At 38.9% G+C, this 20731-nt stretch overlaps 1 protein-coding gene and 1 long non-coding RNA gene across 2 annotated transcripts; both read left to right on the top strand.

The window, feature by feature from the left end:
* Positions 1-3907: 3907 nt before the first annotated feature.
* LOC121393451 lies at positions 3908-8900 on the top strand. The gene is made up of 4 exons (XR_005961072.1): positions 3908-4481; positions 6666-6801; positions 7958-8056; positions 8270-8900. It is a non-coding gene; the product is annotated as an uncharacterized LOC121393451 (long non-coding RNA).
* Positions 8901-10834: 1934 nt separating this feature from the next.
* On the top strand, positions 10835-18916 carry LOC121393443 (protein kinase C delta type-like). Its single transcript, XM_041562002.1, has 10 exons — positions 10835-10938; positions 12065-12171; positions 12990-13154; positions 14658-14749; positions 14860-14922; positions 15010-15148; positions 15580-15771; positions 16604-16732; positions 17651-17780; positions 18274-18916. The coding sequence occupies exons 3-9, from the start codon at positions 12993-12995 to the stop codon at positions 17759-17761; spliced, it is 888 nt and encodes a 295-aa protein (XP_041417936.1). The 5' UTR covers positions 10835-10938; positions 12065-12171; positions 12990-12992; the 3' UTR covers positions 17762-17780; positions 18274-18916.
* The last annotated feature ends 1815 nt before the right edge of the window (positions 18917-20731 follow it).

Raw genomic sequence — 20731 nt, 5'->3', positions numbered from 1 at the left:
CCTGGGATATACTAGCAGCAAGTCACACTACATACACACTTCTCAGTCCATCCACGGGTGTGCTACATACAATGCTCATGAGCCAGGCCTTCAAAGTTGTTACAGGAGTTTCCCATCTTGAATTTGTTAGGAGTGTCTGTGACACGCACATGCTCAGTGTGCTTTGAGCTAAGTTTGGGGGTCATCCAGGGCCGCTCCAGCCATGAGGCAAGGTGAGAATCTTGCCTCAGGCGGCACGGAGTGGCCAGTTACCAGGGGCGGCAAAAAGTCGCCTCTGGTAACTTTAAGAGCCGAATTTCCACTTTTTAAAATGGAAATTTGGCTCTTCTAGTGCAGCGAGTGCAATAGTACTTGCTTGCACTAGCAATGCGGCCCCTCCTCGTCCTGCCCGGCGCTACAAGTTAGAAGCACGGAGTGGGAGGGGGGGCGGCAGCAGCCCCTAAAACGTGCCTGGGTCATCACAAATTAAAAGGATTCAAAGGAGTATATACAATATATACATTTTCTGATAGTCAGGAAAATGGTTTAATGACCTGACACATTTATCAAGGCAGACCAAGGTGGCAGTTGATCAGCATGTGTTTGACTGCTTAGAGCTATTGAACTCCATTCTGTTCTATGTAGTGTCAGCTAAGGAAAAAATGATGTGTTAAAACAACCCCCATGTAGTGATTGTCAAACCTTTTCAAATCAAGCCCCAACTGAAAGTCCAATCTTGGGCTGGGACACTCTTAGCTCATGAAATAAGTATGGGTATAGGCGAATATTGATTTATTAGTCATTTTGCCATAGTTCCATGAATATTTAGGACTAGGCAGCAAATTGGTGATTATGCATGGAAGAGGAAATTAAATTAAAAAAATCCAATCCTTCCTGACTCCAAATGGAATAGGACAAATACCTTGATTAACATGACTTATTATAATTAACTCGATTTAGGAAGCTGTTTAAAGTATATTTATATATTGATTTGGTGAATTTAAAATATTTTTGTCTTTACAGGTATGGGACCTGTTATGCAGAATGCTCAGGACCTGGCGTATTCTGGATAACGGATCTTTCTATAAGTTGGATCATCATACCTTAAGTCTTCTAGAAAATCACGTAAACATTAATAAACGCAATAGGCTGGTTTTGCTTCCATTCAGGATTGATTATACCTTAGTTGGGATCAAGTACAAGCTACTGTTTTATTATTACAGAGAAAAAGGAAATCATTTTTAAAAATTTGGATTATTTAGATAAAATGGCATCTATCAGAGATCGCCTTTCCATAATTCGGAGCATTCTGGATAGCACGCTTCCAGATAATGGATCCCATACCTGTATACTATTTTTTTTTAATTATTTTTTTTGGATATTTTCACCACTTGTCTGTTTTGTCTTTAAGTATGCAACCCAGGAGACAAACAGGGGTCACATTTCATTAATAGATTTCCATAGAACTATAAAATAATGTTTTATTTTTTAAAAGCTTCATGGCGTTATTGGTACTTTTTTGCGAATGCTGTGTACCCAATGGATGCCTTCATGTCTGGAGACATCTGCTTAACTTATATATTTTTATGAAGTTATTCAAATACATAACCATGGTTCATGTCCTTTCATAAAAAGAATGTCAGACAGATGGACTTTTGTCACTGTGATTCTTCCTGCCCTGAGAAACATATCATAAAAACTAGATTTGCTTCAAATTTATTCAAGAATTTGGGCATTGTTCATGACTATATACTAATCATGTAAACAACGGTGTCACTATGTTTGGAGGGGCCTGGTGCTCACAGCAAACCCTCCCCAGCCCCCCTCACCCGCTCCCCCTGGGAGAGCAGCCCCCTACAACTGCAGGGTCTCCTTCCTCTATAGTTATGCTGGTACATGTAAAAAAGCTATGTGTTTTGTATATACACTAATTGTGAATATGGTCAAAAAGTAAATAAGGTTTTGGAAAGTGGTACAGGTATAGGATCCGTTATCCAGAAACCCATTATCCAGAAAGCTCCGAAGTAGTTTAAGGTCATGTCTCGTAGATGCCATTTTATCCATATAATCCAAATGTTTAAAAATGATTTCCTTATTTCTCTTTAATAATAAAACAGTAGATTGTACTTCATCAAAACTAAGATGTAATTAATCCTTATTGTAAGCAAAACCAGTCTCTTGGGTTAATTTAATGTTTCCATGATTTTCTAGTAGACTTAAGGCATGAAGGTCCAAATCACAGAAAGATCCGTTATCTGGAAAACCCCATGTCCCGAGCATTCTGGATAACAGGTCCCATTCATGTATCAAATATGCAATAGATTCAAGTTAACAAAAGAAAGTGATCACTCGCCTGGATTAGTAAGAGTATAGCTTGTATCAACCATCAATTGGGGTGTCTGACTTATCTTGGGTGACTGATCCAGAATTCTGAAAATTCACATTTTAAAAAAAGTAACTTAAATAAGGAAAATATTACATAATAATAAGTGATATCACTTTGCTTTGCATTGACCCTTTAAAGGAGTTATTGAATGTGCAGAGGGTATAGTGATGTTTACTAAAAGGGTATTTAATTATTCTTGTATAAAAACAGATTTGATTTAAATGCATGAAAGCATAATTTGCCTTTTTATGGATCCATGTTCCGACCTCACCTTAAGTACCAGTGTGATTGTGGTCGCCAAGCCATAGAAAGAATATTAAAGAGACACATAGGGGTAGATTTACTAAAGGACGAAGTGGCTAACGCTAGCGACTTTTCGCCAGACATCACATCCACAGGGACATCGGCAATTCACTAACGGGTGCAGATGACAATTCACTAGTGAAAGAGACTGTCGCTAGCGTTTGTTCGCATTCTAACAACAGGTGACTTTTCACTCAGGCCAGGGCCGGATTTACATAGCAGCCGCCCCTAGTCGCACTGTCGTTCGTCGCCCCTGTCCCCTACCCTTTATTCATGCAAATTTTCATCATTGGGACCTGAGCAATGGGGATTGGTGCATGGGGAATTTAAAAAACAATTGTATGTCGTGCACATCCCCAGTGTTTTTAAACGAATGTGGATGTGGTTGGGCAGCATGCCGCCCCCTAAAATACTGCCGCCCCAGGCCCGGGCCTTAGTGGCCTCTCCACAAATCCAGGCCTGGCTCAGGCGAATGGTCGTTGCTCTGAAAATTCACTAAAGTGCGGATTTTACTGAACGTTACCTCTTTTGAGTTGACTTTGCCACCTCAGACCAGACGAACTGCTAAAATGTAGCCAGATCTTCCTCAATCTTACGTCACTTACATCATATCCTGTCAGACGAATCTGCCGAAAATGCATTAAAGTTGAAGAAACGCTGGTGACTTTTTATTTTTTTAAGCAGAATTGCCTGCAAAAGTCCTAACTTGAACGTTTTTGGGTTAACATTTCCCCCCAGACATTTGAGGGCCATGGAACATTGATTTTACGTGTAGGACATTATCTGATCTCTTTTGTCTTTATTAAGGTTCCTTGGACATTGGTAATAAAAAGTGGCCACTTGAAGCATTTGCACCATCTCTGTCCATACAACTTTAATGTACCCGTCCTGTTCAAATTGACCTAACGTTAGTGAATTTGTCCCTAAGGGCGGGGCGCTGCGCATGATGTCACTAGTGGCGCGGCCGCACGCTTGTCTGTAACGTTAGTCACTTTGCCCTTTAGTGAATTTCCCCATATTGTTTTGTTTAACCCTTATATGCCATAATCGGCTTTAGACATGTTGAAAGATATGTAGTATTATTCTTCAGGCTGTATAATCTTTAAAGGGTTTTTCACCTTCCAAACATTTTTTTTCATTTGAGTTGCTTTCAGATTGTTCACCAGAAATAAAGATTTTTTTCAGTTGCTTTCCATCTTTTTATTTTTTTACAGTTTTGTTAACTTTTAGGGGAAGATTTATCAAGGGTCGAATATCGAGGGTTAAAAAACTGCAACCCAGCACAGTAAAAATTTGTCCAGATCGCTGGCTTCTGACCGGCGCGCTGCGCGTGACATCAGCGGCGGGGCACTGCGCGTGATGTCAGCCAGGGCCGGAACTAGGGGTAGGCAGAGTAGGCGGTTGCCTATGTCGCAATCATAGGGGGGCGCACGTTTAGGGTGAAATTTTTTAAATAAATCCTTATTTAATTGCATTTAATTTTGTGGCGTGTTATCTCTTTAACTAATCTGTAGCGCATCGGCGATCGTCTGACTCCAGCTGCGCTCCAGCCCCCACCTCCCTCTTACTCGCTGTGGAGTCTCCTGCGCTTCTTTTCAACTCACTATGGTGCATGCGCTTTAGGAAGCAACGCATGCAGGCATCGACGGCACACCACGTTGAGACGGCAGCCGCAGAGAGCTGATCTGGCGCGTCGGTGTGGTACCTGGCGTGCATTGAAGACCGATGGGCCTGCTGGTGACTTGGGCACACTGAAAGTCAGTCCTGGTGACTGCTGCAGGGCTTGTTTTCTGCGTCCTGCTGGCACACACAGGTACAGATCATCAGGTGCAATATTCTAGCTGCTGCTGGCTTCTGGCCTACCACATATTTGGGGGGCAATATTTTGATGGCACAGATATGGGGCATTATTTGGTTTCTGTCTGGCACAGGCTGCTGGCTGACAGAGGTACTAATTTGGGGGCAATATTTTGGCTGTTGACTCGTACAGGCACAGATATGTGGCAATATTTTGGCTGCTGGCTTGCACAGGTACAGATTTGGGGGGCAATATTTTGGCTGAAATGGTAACGCAGGACGGGGGGGGGGGCGCTGATTGAAGCCCTTGCCTAGGGTGCCAAACTACCTTGGCCCAGCCCTGATGTCAACAGTGGCACGGCCGCCCGCTTGTCTCTAATGGTGCAATTTTTGTCCTGGTTTAGCCCGGCCCTGCTCTACCCCCCTTCACAGAGTGATGTCTGTGACCATAACCGTGATTAAATTGGAATAGAAAGGACTGCTAAAGGTGGTACATTTCTTTGTTGAGTGTCTCTTAAGACTGCAGTTCATTGCAGGCCTCTCAGCCAGAGAAACATTAAGGTATGACCTGAAGGATTGTGTTCAGTCATTCCTGCCCCCCCTCCTCCCTATATCTGATCCCTGATCTCTACATTGAAATCATTATATTCCCCTCCTCCAGGCAGACATGTTTTAGGCCATAATCTAGGCAAGAATTTCCATCTTGCAATTCGTTCTGGGGTATTTATACATAGAATTGCCACTGTGCCATCTTGCAATTAGTTCTGGGGTATTTATACATAGAATTGCCACTGTGCCATCTTGCAATTAGTTCTGGGGTATTTATACATAGAATTGCCACCGTGCCATCTTGCAATTAGTTCTGGGGTATTTATACATAGAATTGCCACTGTGCCATCTTGCAATTAGTTCTGGGGGTATTTATACATAGAATTGCCACCGTGCCATCTTGCAATTAGTTCTGGGGTATTTATACATAGAATTGCCACTGTGCCATCTTGCAATTAGTTCTGGGGGTATTTATACATAGAATTGCCACCGTGCCATCTTGCAATTAGTTCTGGGGGTATTTATACATAGAATTGCCACTGTGCCATCTTGCAATTAGTTCTGGGGGTATTTATACATAGAATTGCCACTGTGCCATCTTGCAATTAGTTCTGGGGTATTTATACATAGAATTGCCACTGTGCCATCTTGCAATTAGTTCTGGGGGTATTTATACATAGAATTGCCACTGTGCCATCTTGCAATTAGTTCTGGGGTTATTTATACATAGAATTGCCACTGTGCCATCTTGCAATTAGTTCTGGGGGTATTTATACATAGAATTGCCACCGTGCCATCTTGCAATTAGTTCTGGGGGTATTTATACATAGAATTGCCACCGTGCCATCTTGCAATAAGTACCTAATAATAAAAGTGTACCTTGTACTTGATTCAAAGTCAGATATAATTAATCCATATTGAAAGTAAAGACAGCCTATTGGATTTATTTAATGTTTCATTGATTTTCTAGTATGCTTAAGGTATAAAGATCCAAATTACGGAAAGATCCATTATCCGGAAACCCCCAGGTCCCAAGCATTCTGGATAATAGGTCCGATACCTGTACTAAGCACAATTCAGCAGGAACAGTCCCCTAAGTTTGCTCATAACCTGTATAGAGAGATACCTTAAAACTATGGCAGCATAGGTATTCCCTGTACTAAGCACAATTCAGCAGGAACAGTCCCTTAATTTGCTCATAGCCTGTACAGAGAGATACCTTAAAACTATGGCTTCATAGGTATTCCCCTGTACTAAGCACAATTCAGCAGGAACAGTCCCCCAAGTTTGCTCATAGCCTGTACAGAGAGATCTTTAAAACTATGGCAGCATAGGTATTCCTCTGTACTAAGCACAATTCAGCAGGAACAGCCCCAGTTGTAAATTTATGTACAAGGGCCCTTGGAGGTCTCGTTATGCCACTGAATAAAAGCTATAGGTGAACATTTTAATCATGATAATTCAGTAAAGTTGGCACTCGTTTTGTCCATCACAAAAGGTAATTGAGTTTACAGCTGGAGCGAGTGAAGGCATGAGGCAGATTACTGAGCGCTGATATAGGTCACATATTAAAGCTCTCCTGCTGTATTCTATGGACGATATTTCCGGTAAGTTTTCCCCTGTTTACAAATTTTATTACATCTTTCCATAGGATTCTGTCGGTACCTACTAACTGCAAGGACAAATTTGGAGAAGCAAAATGGCAGTTCAACAGAATCTTACATCCATTCTGGTTCTAAAGGAGCCGGCTGAACAGGACCTGGTATTAAGCCTGAATTAAGAAGCAGGTAGGAATCTCCCATTTACCAAAAAGAAACAATGGATACTATGCAACCTGCGATGTTTAGAAGTTAATCGAGGAGTCTGCTCTGCTTGGGCTTGTTTCACATACATGGACATTGATGGGGGGATAAGAAGCAGGGCTGGAACTAGGTGTAGGCAGAGTAGGCATGTGTCTAGGGTGCAAAGCTGGGGGCACCAGGCACTCACCTTCTCTGCCTCATACCCCTAGTTTGGTCCCAACTTGCCAATCTGGAGGTGTGTAAATCCTTTTCTCGCATGTGTGCAGGCGTCCTTTTTGTGCAGCACATGTGCATGCCTCTCGGGCGCTGCTACTGGTCAGGTTGCTTAGGGTGCCTGGCCGGGCACTGATAAGAAGGGGCGTATTCTGGAATTAGTTCCAATAAAATAATTGCAATTTCTATTCCCCAACACCACCACAATGTTCTTCATATATTCCACCCCAATTCATCATCATCTTTTATTCACAGCCACCCCATCAGTGCATTCATCCCATCCCAATATAGGGAAATGGGGGTCAATTTTTAGAATTTCCCAAAGAAGTGGGCCAAATTTACCTAGCATTAAATAATTTAGTAGCAATAACAATACATCTGTAGCCTTACAGTGCATTTGTTTTTGATATGGGATCAGTGACCCCCATTTGAAAGCTGGAAATCCCCAGAACAAGGAGGCAAATTATTCAAAAATGATTTTGGAAGGAGAGAAAAAGCACAGGTATATATTAGTAATGACGGCTCGCTAAGTTGGTTGGTAGAGGATGGGGAGAGCAAAGTTTAAGGGTTAGCATTTCATTCTCATTTTTAAAGATGATGTCCTTTTTTCTCTGTAATAATAAAACAGTATCTTGTACTTGATCCTATTGGTTTTATTTAATGTTTAAATGCTTTTTTAACAGATAAAGTATGGAGATCCAGATTACAGAAAAACTCTTTATCCAGAAAACCCAAGGTCCCAGCCACTCTGGATAACAAGTCTCATACCTGTATTGTGTTCATTACTTTTGTACTTTAATGGAGAAGTCTGGAAATATTGTAACATTTGCATTTTGAAACATCATTTGCTATGAGCAGTATACAAGGGTTACTGCTCATAATTGGGTATTTGGAATAGATCTACTGATCCACAATGTTTGATTTATAGGGACTCCAGTCAAGAAGAATGTTTGAGATGGAAGAAGGGTACAAGAGAAACATTATAGAATGTGTAAGAGCAGCAAAAGCAAGTCCTTTATGTGTCTAGGTAAGCCGAAATCTATAAATAGAGAGAGGGTTCCATATTACTATAATAACATTCTATGTTCATCTAAGTGTCTTAGGTGCTGCCTTTATTTGTATAGTAGGAATTACAGAGAATCATTAAAACTTTGACTGGTTATGACTTTCTAATAGCAGTACAGTACTCTATAATGTATTCTATACCATCATCTGCTATCTACTATTACTTGTGTCTCAGGCTGAACTGCCGCATGCCACTCAGACACAAGCCATGACGACCCAACGGTCACTGTCCAACCGACTTTCAGCTGGATAGGAGAGACGTCGCAGGAGTTTAGTCTTGGAGATACAGAGCTTTTGGAAGATTTCAGAGTGAATAAAGGAGGATATTTTTAGCAGAAGAAAGAAGAAGGAGTGAGAGAGAAGAAAGAGAGGAGGAGGAGATTTGTCAAGAAGAAGAAAAATGAATAGCAAGAAAAAGAGAAGAAGAGGCAGTAGCCCAGTGGATGATCCAGGAGGTAAGGAGATGAAACTATCAGTATATTGCTATAGGAACATACTCATATAACCTTTTACTTTTCTGGTAAAAAAGCAGAGATGAGCTTCTTACTGTATATTATAGTAGAACCCCCCAAAGTGGGGAATAAGTGCATTATACATAATATATTGGTTGGGCCATAGTAAACTGTTGTAGAATGAGGGGGAAACTTAAAATCATGGTAAAAATCAATGTCAAAATGAGGTTTCACAGTATGTTCTTGGGATAATTGTACCTGTAGTATATTGCTATAGGAACATACTTATATAACCTTTTACTTTTCTGGTAAAAAAAAAGCAGAGATGAGCTTCTTACTGTATATTATAGTAAAACCCCCAAACTAGGGAATAAGTGCATTATGCATAATATATTGGTTGGGCCATAGTAAACTGGTGTAGAATGAGGGACAACTTAAAATCATGGTAAAAATCAATGTAAAAAATATGGTTTCACAGTATGTTCTTGGGATAATTGTACCCCTGCCTCTCATTTTAACAGGGGGTAAGTATTTGCCTTTCACCTGTATAATATACCTGTATTGCCAATGGCAGTTGGTACAGTTGGTGCAGTGATGTACCACATTTAGATTAGATGTAGTTTGTATAAATTGGGCTAGAAATACTAGTATTTGCTGTATTACTCTATAAATAACATATTTGGGGTACCAGTACCTTTTCAATATATATATATATAATGTCTTCAGGGTGCCAGTGTCCATTGCCTGTAAGAGAATAGTGTTATAGGGCAACCTTTGCCAACTGCTTTTTACTATGTATACTGTGCTTGGACTATCAATGATCACTGGATTTTAATCATTTAATATGGTTGAGTTACCACTATAGGACTGCATGTAGTGTGCTATGAGAACCTGTAAATAATTTGCCAGGGGAACCATTAAATATTGCTTCAAACTGTATAAAACATATTTGGGGAACCAATATACACTCACTTTCAATGTGTATAATGCCCTGGGGGTGCCAGTATCCGTTGCCTGACAAAATATAATGTATTTGAGGTATTTCAGAAGTAAAAAGAGTTGGGGAGCAACACTAGAATGAAAAATGTTCCTGGGGTGCCAAATAAAGGCTGTGATTGGCCATTTAGTAGCCCTATGTGGATTGTAAACCTACATTGATGTTCTGTTTGGCAGTACACACGGTTTTTATTCAAATAAACTTGCCTCCAAGTCAGGAATTCAAAAATAAGCATCAGCTTTGAGGCCACTGGGAGCAACATCCTAGGGGTTGGAGAGTAACATGTTGCTCATGAGCTACTGGTTGGGGATCACTGCTATAGAATATACCATTGGGTGTCACCATATGTAACATTATTGGGGTACCAGTAGCCATTGCTTCTTACTGTATATAATGTAATGTGTATCATATAGTTGTTATGCCAGTGACCATAGATTCTCACTGTATATAATGTCCTCTGCAGTGTCTAACTGTACATGATGCCCCTGCCCACTGCCTCTTATATTATATAATGTACTTTGGGTGTTCGTATCCTTTGGCTTTTACTGTATAAATGGGATGGGGTCCCATTACCCACTGCCTTTCACTGTACATAATGAACTTGTATAATATTCTTGGGGTGCCTTTTGGCTGCTGCCCATCACTGTGTATTGAGCTTAGGGCTGTGGTACCTATGGTGTCTCTTTGTGTGTAATGTGCTTAGGCTGTCAGAACCCACTGGTGCTTAAATAATCTTTTGCAAAATAACAGATTCTGGCTTCCATTTTAAAATCGGTAGAAGACTAGTCAAATGAATAAGTAATTGGAGTAATTATGAGCCATAATGTCTATATAAAGTGTAATGTGCTTGGGGAAGCAATACCCAGCTCAAGCTGCCGCTTTCCATTTGGCCTCAACCTTTCACATGTCATTCAAGTTCATACTGATCAGTTTTGCTACTAAATGTACCAGTGAAAAGCAACATTGGAGATTTAAGGAAACATTTATTAAAATGTTAAAAATTCAGGATCATACAATTGTACCCTTAGAGCCCATGTAGAGAGTTGCAGTTGTGTCCTGAGCTTTGTTCTACCCTGTATCTTGTTATGGTATAAAAACCCATTACAGGTACAGGCTACAACAAGGCACAACAAGCAAGTTTTACACTCATTTGTTTGTACTTGGCACCTTGCCCATGAATAATAAATACATTCCCCCATAAGTGAATAAAGTAGGAATTAGAGAGTCACGCGGTGCTTATTTTTTTATCAGGTAAGAAGTTTCGAAAAGAAGAAAAGGAGAGAAAGAAAGGAAAGAAAAGAGATGAAAAAGAGGAGAAGAAGAAAAACCACGGGGAAAGAGAGAAGAAAACAACGGCCAAGAAACGTTCCAGGAGTCCAGATAAAAGCCGAGATGGTAAGGAGAATAAACTTGCAGTTCATTGCTGGTGTTCTAAGAAAATAGTTTTTTGCACAGTAAAACAAAATGTTATTCTAAACAACGTTCCTATAAACATTAAAGGGGTGGTTCACCTATAAGTTAACTTTGAGTATGTTATACAATGGCCAGTTCTAAGCAACTTTTCAGTAGGTCTTCATTATTTATTTTTTATAGTTTTTCAATCATTTGCCGTTTTCTTTTGATTCTTTCCAGCTTTCAAACAGGGGTCACTGACCCAACCTAAAAAACAAATGCTCTGTAAGGCTACAAACTTATTATTATTGCTACTTTTTATTTCTTTTTCAAATCAATGCATGGTTGCTAGGGTAATTTGCACCCTAGCAACCAGATTGCTGAAATTGCAAACTGGAGAGCTGCTGAATAAAAAGCTAAATAACTTAAAAACCACAAATAATAATAAATGAAAACCAATTGCAAATCGTCTCAAAATATCATTCTCTACATAATACTAAAAGTTCATTTAAAGTTAAACCACCCCTTTAATAAACATTTTCAGTGTACTGTAATTCACTATAATTGCTATTAAAACAAACATCTGTCACAGCTCTAACTCCTGAAACAATGTTGCAGACTTGTTTAAAAAATCTATAGAGCATTGATGTAAGTTTTTTACTTTTGTTCTATAGAATTGTTTATATTAGTGTGGTTAATCCATTGTAGCTTCAATTAATAAATAAATTCATTTTGTGAAAAACTAAATTCAGTGTCATTAGTGATTATTGTGAAATCAAAGAATGATTCGTTCATTGTTAGAGTGCTGATTCAGTGCTATATGTTTCTCTGACTGCATCTGATCTTTGAATGGTAATATCAAAATCAGGACATATTTAGACCCCATTAAATTTATGGACATGCAAAATTACACCCAGCTGTGACCTTATGCACCAAACTCTGCCGATTCCCAACATGCCCCATGCATTACCTGGTTACTGATATGGGAATGTACCAATGAAACAGGTGTGACACAGCTTGTTGCATGGGACATAAGGAAGACTGTATCTTACAAATGAGGTGACACTGTAACAATTCAGACATTCGCTGAACATTTCTTGAATTAACGTTATTTTTTTTAATATTCTAGATGGAAGAAAACAGAAGAAGATTCGAGGGGAACCCGAAACACCACCGGCCCTCGATATCAACAATTACCGCCTTATAAAACAGATAGGCAAAGGTTCATTTGGCAAGGTGAGTGATGAACTTCCTAAAGGAAGTGCCAGGAAAAAATAGGGAAATCTACTCCTAAGTTGAGATGCCAGTTCTTGCTGTGTCCAACACAATATATCCTTCCACTTATGCAAATCAATGACTAGCATTTACATGAAATTACTGACTGTTCCAGTACCTCTAATGTGATAGGTCAGAGGCATCGTGTGTATGTACAAGCTGTTGATTTGCAAAAGAGGAGATATGGCAGTATAGTACATACCCAGGGACCTCAGCTTGTATTCTGTATCATTTCGTGCAACTGCATCTTTCCAGTGCGGTGCTTTAAGGAATGAGAAACTGTATAATGCAAGCTTTAGGTTCATACATTCCCTCATTCCCTTATTGTTATCTTTCATTACTTATCTTTTAGTCTTGCCTGGTTAGTAGAGTAAATTGAACCCTAACAACCAGATACTCAAATGTCAATCCATTGTAGCTTCAATTAATAAATAAATTCATTTTGTGAAAAAATCATATTAAAAGTTAATTAAAAGTTAAACAATGTTGTTTAGGGTCCAATATTCTTTTGGAACTATGTCTTTAAGGGTCCAACATTCTTTCGGATATATTAGTCAGTCCGTAAGGATAAGTCTAAAGTGGGAATGCAGGATACTTCATTGATCATCTTTTGGTATGAAACTAAACCATAAATCTTTATATAAACCATTAAACCAAATAGCCATTTCAATCCTATTTAACCACAATCCGATTTAACCCATAAATCATGTCGGCTAGGTGCACTTGTGTCCATACAAGCAACCCAGCAATATTTTCTTCATTCCCACTCTTTTCTCTAGGTGATGTTGGCATCTTATATGATAAAAGACCAACTGGTTGCAGTGAAGATAATTGAAAAGAAAAAGACTCGGGACTTCAAGAACGTCAGGAATGAAGCGTCAGTGCTACAGCTTGCCAGAAGATGCCCGTATTTATGTCGGGGAATGGCAACACTTCAAACTCAGGTACAGGGAAGAGAGTTTTATTAGGGTCTTATTTTATCCCAGGTTCTGTTACTAATATAATGACTTCATATAGCATATTTTTATTTATTAGTTATTGTAATGCTGCCAGGGGACTAACTACCGGGGGTGCAGGGGGTGCATCTGGGCTCTAACCCCCTTGAGGGTGGGCACGGCTTGCACCCAGACCCGATCCTACTTATCTTCATTACTGAATGCTGCTACTAGAGATGTCACAATAGGCTGTGGTATACTTTTCAGGATAGGTGTGGTAGTATTTGAGGGTTATGTCTTTCTATTGTATGGGTTTCATATGAGCACTTTTTAGTATCAGAACTATCATGATAAAACAAATGCTGTTGTGCTGGGGTCATTCTGTTCAAAATTGGGAACTAGAATTTTCCATGCATTTCAACTATATACGGGTCAGACCTAAATTTGTTCTAAATACATACATCTCATATATTTGTACTCTCCTCTGCTTTGTTCAGCTATTGAAAGATATGTCAGCATGGCAGGACCCTTTCCCAATAGTATAATCTATTCCTATTAATGCTAGTGTATTGTGTCTAACCCACTATTTCTTAAAGGGGTGGTTTACAACAACTAGTTGTTTTCAGATAGATCACCAGAAATAATGACTATTTCCAATGACTTTCCATTTTCTATGTGTGACCGTTTTTCTAATATTGAAGTGTAAAATTTCATTTTTCACCTTCTGAAGCAGCTCTGGGAGGGGGGTCACTGACCCTGTAAACTGTTTTAATGGATTATCAAGGGTCGAATTTTGAATTGAAAAATCTTCGAAATTGGAATTCAAAAATGAAGTCAAATTTTTTTTTGGTACAATAGGTCTGTTTTCGATCGAATAGAGCCGTAATTTGGATGAATTCAAATCGTATACATCAAAGGAATAGCGCATTTGATTGAATACGATTCCTAAAAAAGCTTTGATTTTTCAAAGTCCACCAATTGACTCCAAATAGGTTCTAGGAGGTCCCCCATAGGCTAAAAAGAGCAATTCGGCAGGTTTTAGATGGTGAATGGTCAAAGTCAAATTTTTAAAGAGATAAAATTTTGACATTTAAATTTTTGAATTTTTGAAAAAAAATTTCAAATTCAAATCGAATTTGGACTATTCCCTAGTCAAAGTACACAAAAATAGCTTGAAATTAGATTCTTTTTCATTCGAATATCCACCTCGTCCATTGATAAATCTGCCCCTTAGTTCAGAGTCTGCACCTGAATTACTGAGCCGTCAGACTCAAACACCAGAGACACGAACATTCAACTTTAGATTTTGGAAAAACAGTAAAAAATAAATAATGGAAAGTAATTGAAAAAACAATAACTGAATTAAAAAAAGTGTTTGGAAGGTGAACAACCCCTTTAAAGTAATTATTAAATGATTGTACCAAACTTTGTATTAAATTGGGAAAATATGAAATTGTGTTCCTGTGATATCCAATTCCGTGCCTCACTCTCTCCTTTATATTTTGTATCCAGTCTCTCATACTGCTAGTTCTGGAGTATATGAGTGGCGGCACACTGGATGACCTCATAACAACCGTAGGTCGTCTGAACAGTGACCTCATAATGTAAGTAACCTGCTTCTTGAGGCAGAAGGACCTAAAACATTATGGATATCACAATCTGCAAGTACTTTGTTCATTATATATAATAAATCCTGTCATTTGTCTTTTAAAAGGTTTTATTCTGCAGAACTAGCAGTAGGTTTGAAGTTCTTGCATGCCAATGGGATCGTGCATCGGTAAGGAAACTTTACATCCTCTCGAAATGCCACTCATTTTACTAATGGCAAACATGATATACACTGTGCTACTTATGTGCCTTATAGTGACCTGAAGCCTCAGAATATTTTGTTGGATGAAGAGGGTCATTTGAAGATCGCTGATTTCGGCCTCGTCTGTACCAACATGTTTAAATCAAATACTCAGCGTGGAAGGTGTGGAACACCAGGGTATATAGCCCCAGAGGTAAGAATATTAGCGCCATACAGCTATACAATATTTCTTATTATTTTAAGTGAAATTGAAGTGCTCCTATGCAACTTGACCTCAGTTACCTTGTCCTTGAGCCCATCCTGGGTAATTCATTTTATTAATTTTTTTTAAATATATTTTTATTGATTTCTGGTAAGTATGGGATAGGGGATATAGAAAAAGAAAAAAGAGGGGGGGAAAAGAATATGGTAGTATGGGGTGAGGGATCTTCCGAGGTTACTGGATCCTCCTAAATAGCCATAGAAATGCTTGAGCTGACAATATTGATGATAGTCCTGCAAGTGTGCCATGGGTCTGGCCTGTCTGAGGAGTGGCAAGTCAGCCAGTTGTTCTTTCTCCATTATATGGATAAACTGCAGATGTCCATCGACCTGGGTAATTCATTTTATATATTTCTTCTCTAGGTTTTAGCAGATATGGAATACAATTCAAGTGCTGATTGGTGGTCGTTTGGTGTTATCTTATATAAAATGGCCACCGGCATATTACCATATTCACGGCATATCTCTAAAGAAGAACAACTAGAAAGGATCCTGACTGAAAAGCCGCAATATCCAGAATTCCTTTCTGCGGAATTACGTGACCTCTTAAAACAGGTTAGTAAAATGGGAATGGAATTTTAACAGAAATTGTATCAAATGCTAAAAAGCTGCTTTATTATTTTTTTTGTTTTCAACACAAGATAAAAGTTTTAAGGTATTTAGTCTACTGTTATAGTTGTGACTGCTAAGGTGGGTCTGCAGACACAGAGGGCACTGGCCAAATAATGAAACAAATTCTTAAAGGCTAAATGCGATCTACATTTTTAACTAATGTAAAACAGACCAGCCATTAACCAGAGACTGCGTCCATTCTATGAAGTTCCCATATAGGCACATTGGACCAGGGATATTGGAAGCATTACTCATGTAGGTCACTGATAGTTGGCTTTGGCCTGGTTTAGGAGGAATATAGTAAAATTGCTACTGTAAGTCATTTGACCCTAATAGTTCAGCTTCCGACTTTGACTTACGCTGCTTATCTGCTGAGTGTAGCAGAAATGGGTGCAATTAAACACATGTAAGCACATTTTAAGTGAAAAGTCTCCAGAACAAGGTAAGACTGGGAAGGGGACCCATGAGTGTGGGGATAGTTTGAGATCAAAAGTTCAGTAAGAGGTGCTATAAGAGGTGGTTAGTCAGCTGTTTAGCCTTGAGTACCATAGAGGAGTGTTAACAGCTTTAGATCCCAAATAGTTGTAACTATATTTTATATATTAGAATACTATATGACAGCTCATCTAGTTCTTATTCAAAAGTCTAGATGCCATCAAGATCACAAAGCATTACCTAGGAAGAATGATATGATTTTGTATGTAAATAATTAACTGAATGAAATGTAGCCACATAAATAAAATATTTTATAATAACTATTCATCTTTTGCTTTAGCTCTTGAAGAAGAAGCCCAAACATCGCCTTGGGGTATATGCCGACATCCGGGACCACCCATTTTATTCCACAATTGATTGGGTGCAAGTGGAGAGAAGAAGCCTGCTGTCTCCTATTATACCACCTAAAGTAAGTTCATAACGTTAATGTGATCGCACTCGCCATTCCCCCAGAAGTGATATAGTACCTCTTATCCCACCGTGAAACATGTCGGTTTCATTTGCTGTGGGATACAATTCGTAGATAAATAGGTTTTTATGTATAAATGTACTTTGGTAGCCTTGTTCACTTAATTAACTTTTAATATAATATTTAAAGTAGTATTCTATGTCAGTCTGCATTAGAGCTTCATTACTTTGTATGATATGAGTACATGTTTTTCTGCAAAGCTCTTGGGTTTTAAACTGTTCCAAGGTTTTAATGACCCTACTAACTGGGATAAGGAATTTGGAAGACAGAATGGCAAGTGAAGGAAAGATTCTGAATAATGGGATAAGCTAGGAAAAATAAGAATTCATATTGCAATACAGCCAGTTAGAGGGTAGTTGTGCATACATAGTAACACACACAACAAAATCATGGGAAAATGTACCTGTCCTTTCAATACTAATAAAACAGGTTTGGGACCTATTATCATGAATGCTCGGGACCTGAGATTTTCTGGATAACGGATCTGTAATTTGGATCTTCATACTTTAAATCTACTAGAAAATCATGTAAACTTTAAATAAACCTAATAGAATGGTTGTGCATCCAATAAGGATTAATTATATCTTAGGTACTGTTTTATTATTATAGCGAAAAAGAAAGTCTATGGGAGACTTTTTGGAGTTTATTGGATACTGGGTTTCCAGATAACAGATCCCATACCTGTAATAATATAGCAAAACATATATAGTTGGGCAAAAACACAATGTATGAGAATGAAACATGAAATCTGCTCCACTTATGCTTTACAATAGACTCATGGCAATTTAGAATAGAAATGTCACAATGGCTATAGAAGGTTAATTATTATATAACCAATGCATCACTTTTTTCCTGCAGAGCTCAGTTAAGGGATTCAGCAAGAAAAATATCCCATTCCCAGAGGAGGACCCCAGTGAGACCCGCATGGTCGAAAAGTTCAGCTACATTGACCCAAGCTGGCAGGAGTAATTCCTCTGCCACCACCGAGGTAAACCTTAGAGTTTGACTGGGAATATTTCTAGACCTAATATGTTAGATTAGAATATGGATCTGAAGTCTTTATTTCAGAATATCTTTATCTGCTGAAGTACAAGTTACAGCGCTTTCCATTGACTTTTAAACGTCTCTGAGCTCTGGGCACTACCCCCCACATTTATTTTTTAAGCTCTGTGATTGGGTTGTTGGTGGACATATCCAATAGTCTGTTATTTTATCACCATAACCCAGGGAAACTTTTACATTAGAAATTGATTTCTATATAAGAAGAAATCTTGAAGAAGCCTTAACGTTGAAATTCCTCTACTACTTAATATGTTGCATCTTTCATACATTAAAACATATTGATTTACAGAAATTATTGCATACTTTAACTCATACACTTACAAGCAGAAATGCCAGGATTGGTTACTTGTATATTCATTTCACAAAAGGACTGAGATTTCTGGACCAGCAGTACTTTATATAAAATGTAACTTTTTCAGCTTGATCTCATCCAACTGACCATCACAAAAGCTGTGCAACTTGCCACCAGGACACCAGTAGCACTGGCTTCATCCTGTAATATCGGGTAATGTATAACATCCAAGGTGAGCGAATACTGTTTTTTAATATCTTAAAATCTGTCCTGCTCTACCAACCCGAATTGAAGCTTTCTCCCCACATCCACCATCTTTCAGCACTGCATGTAATTGCCAGCATCATCACAGAAAGCACTTATAGCTGCATTTATCATCTCTGTGTGCTTTTCTAGTGCCATTTCAATCTTACGCAGCTTTTCATAGTTTTAAAGTTTTTAATCATAGTCTCAGTTTTATTCTAGTTTAAAAAAAAAACAAAAAAAACAAAAAAAAACACCTCCCCATCCTTCCCTGTTAAACAACCTGCCCATCATTTCACCTGAACCAACCTTTCCCTATTTCTATAAAGCACAGCCTCTTTCCTACAGGCTCTATAAAGCACAGCCTGTTCCCTGCAGGCTCTTTAAAGCATCATACCTTCCCATTGTACCTTATTAAGCAACCTTCCCATCTCTCCATGTAAAACGACCCTTCCCAATTCTTTACCAAGCATAACCTGCTTTTTGCAGGCTCTATAAAGCACAACCTGTTTCCTACAGGCTTCATAAAGCACAGTCTGTTCCCTACAGGCTTTATCATTATCTGTGATATCATCAGAGGGGGGGTTAGGGGTGGGCATAGCTAGTGGCCTGTGACTAGCTAATTTTAATCTATGGTCAGTCATAAGTCACTAGCGGTTCCCCTCTAATGATATCACAGATTCACCCTGTTAAACTACCTATGCATCTTCCCATGAAGTACATTTATGCTTTATGTACCATTTCTATCTTACGCAGCTTTTCATAGTTTTAAAGTTTTTAATCATAGTCTCAGTTTTATTCTAGTTTAAAAAAAAAACAAAAAAAAACAAAAAAAAATCATCTCCCCATCCTTCCCTGTTAAACAACCTGCCCATCTTTTCACCTGAACCAACCTTTCCCTATTTCTATAAAGCACAACCTCTTTCTTACAGGCTCTATAAAGCACAGCCTGTTCTCCGCAGGCTCTTTAAAGCATCATACCTTCCCATTGTACCTTATTAAGCAACCTTCCCATCTCTCCATGTAAAACGACCCTTCCCCATTCTTTACCAAGCGTAACCTGCTTTCTACAGGCTCCATAAAGCACAGTCTGTTTCCTACAGGCTTTATCATTATCTGTGATGTCATCAGAGGGGGGGTTAGGGGTGGGCATAGCTAATGGCCTGTGACTAGCTAATTTTAATCTATGGCCAGTCATAAGTCACTAGCGGTTCCCCTCTAATGATATCACAGATTCACCTTTTTAAACTACCTATGCATCTTCCCATGAAATACATCCTCATCATACTTTCCCATTGTACCTTATTAACTAACCTTCCGATCTCTCCATGTAAAACTGCCCTTCCCAATTCTTTACCAAGCATAACCTGCTTTTTGCTGGCTCCATAAAGCACAGCCTGTTCCCTGCAGGCTCCATAAAGCACAGCCTGTTCCCTGCAGGCTTCATAAAGCTCAAACTAATTCATGCTGCCTGTATCCACCTTTATAACCGACGGCCTGTTCTCCCCAGGCTTTATCAAGCATAGCCTGCTTTTTTAGGTCTTTTCATCATCTGTGATGTCATCAGAGGGGGGGAGAGGGCTGGGTATTGCTAGTGGCCTGTGACTGGCTAATTTCAATCTATGGCCAGTCACAATCCACCAGTGGTTCCCCTCTAATAACATCACCAGTTACATCTAACAGCAGCTGATTCCATTTATTACCAACATCTTATGATCAGATAGGGTTGCTGACTTTATAAGCTCCTGTCAGTAGTAAGCGTATTGACCAATAATTAATTCTGTATAAATAGTGAGAGCACTCCCTTCATTTTAGGGGATTGTACCAATTATTACTCAATATAGTGCAAAAATCAACCATGGTAAAATTGTCCCCTACTCATCCATGGTCCACAACCCCTTAAAAACCGTTGTTCTGCAAATTTGTCAGGGAAAATGTGAAATAGTGTCATTGAGTTTCCCCAGCATAAGAAGATGTAGCTATAAATGAACATAAAGAAAGGTAACACTATGGTATATGTCCCAGCATTTGCTTTACTGGAGTCTGTGATATCCTCAGAGGAAGGGTAAATGGTTGGGCACAACTAGTGGCCTATGATTGGTCAGTTATCAGTTTATGGACGATGACAAAATTTAGCTTTACTGGTCCTTTCTTAGTGTATTTATAACTTTATAGTCATTACCAAGAAGAAGGTACTAAATATTAACATTTCCCCATAAGATATGTCTGAAAAAGAGGGTGTCGTAGCCAGGAGATTAAAATCAAACTTTTTGATGACCTGAAACACAAGCAGTTCAATAGTGTATATGTTAGGGCAGTGACACAACAGGAGATTAATCGCT

Source organism: Xenopus laevis, chromosome 4S, assembly GCF_017654675.1.
Source record: "Xenopus laevis strain J_2021 chromosome 4S, Xenopus_laevis_v10.1, whole genome shotgun sequence".
NCBI lineage: Eukaryota > Metazoa > Chordata > Amphibia > Anura > Pipidae > Xenopus > Xenopus laevis.
Note: the sequence above shows the minus strand (reverse complement) of the source record. Positions and strands in the feature narration are given on the sequence as shown.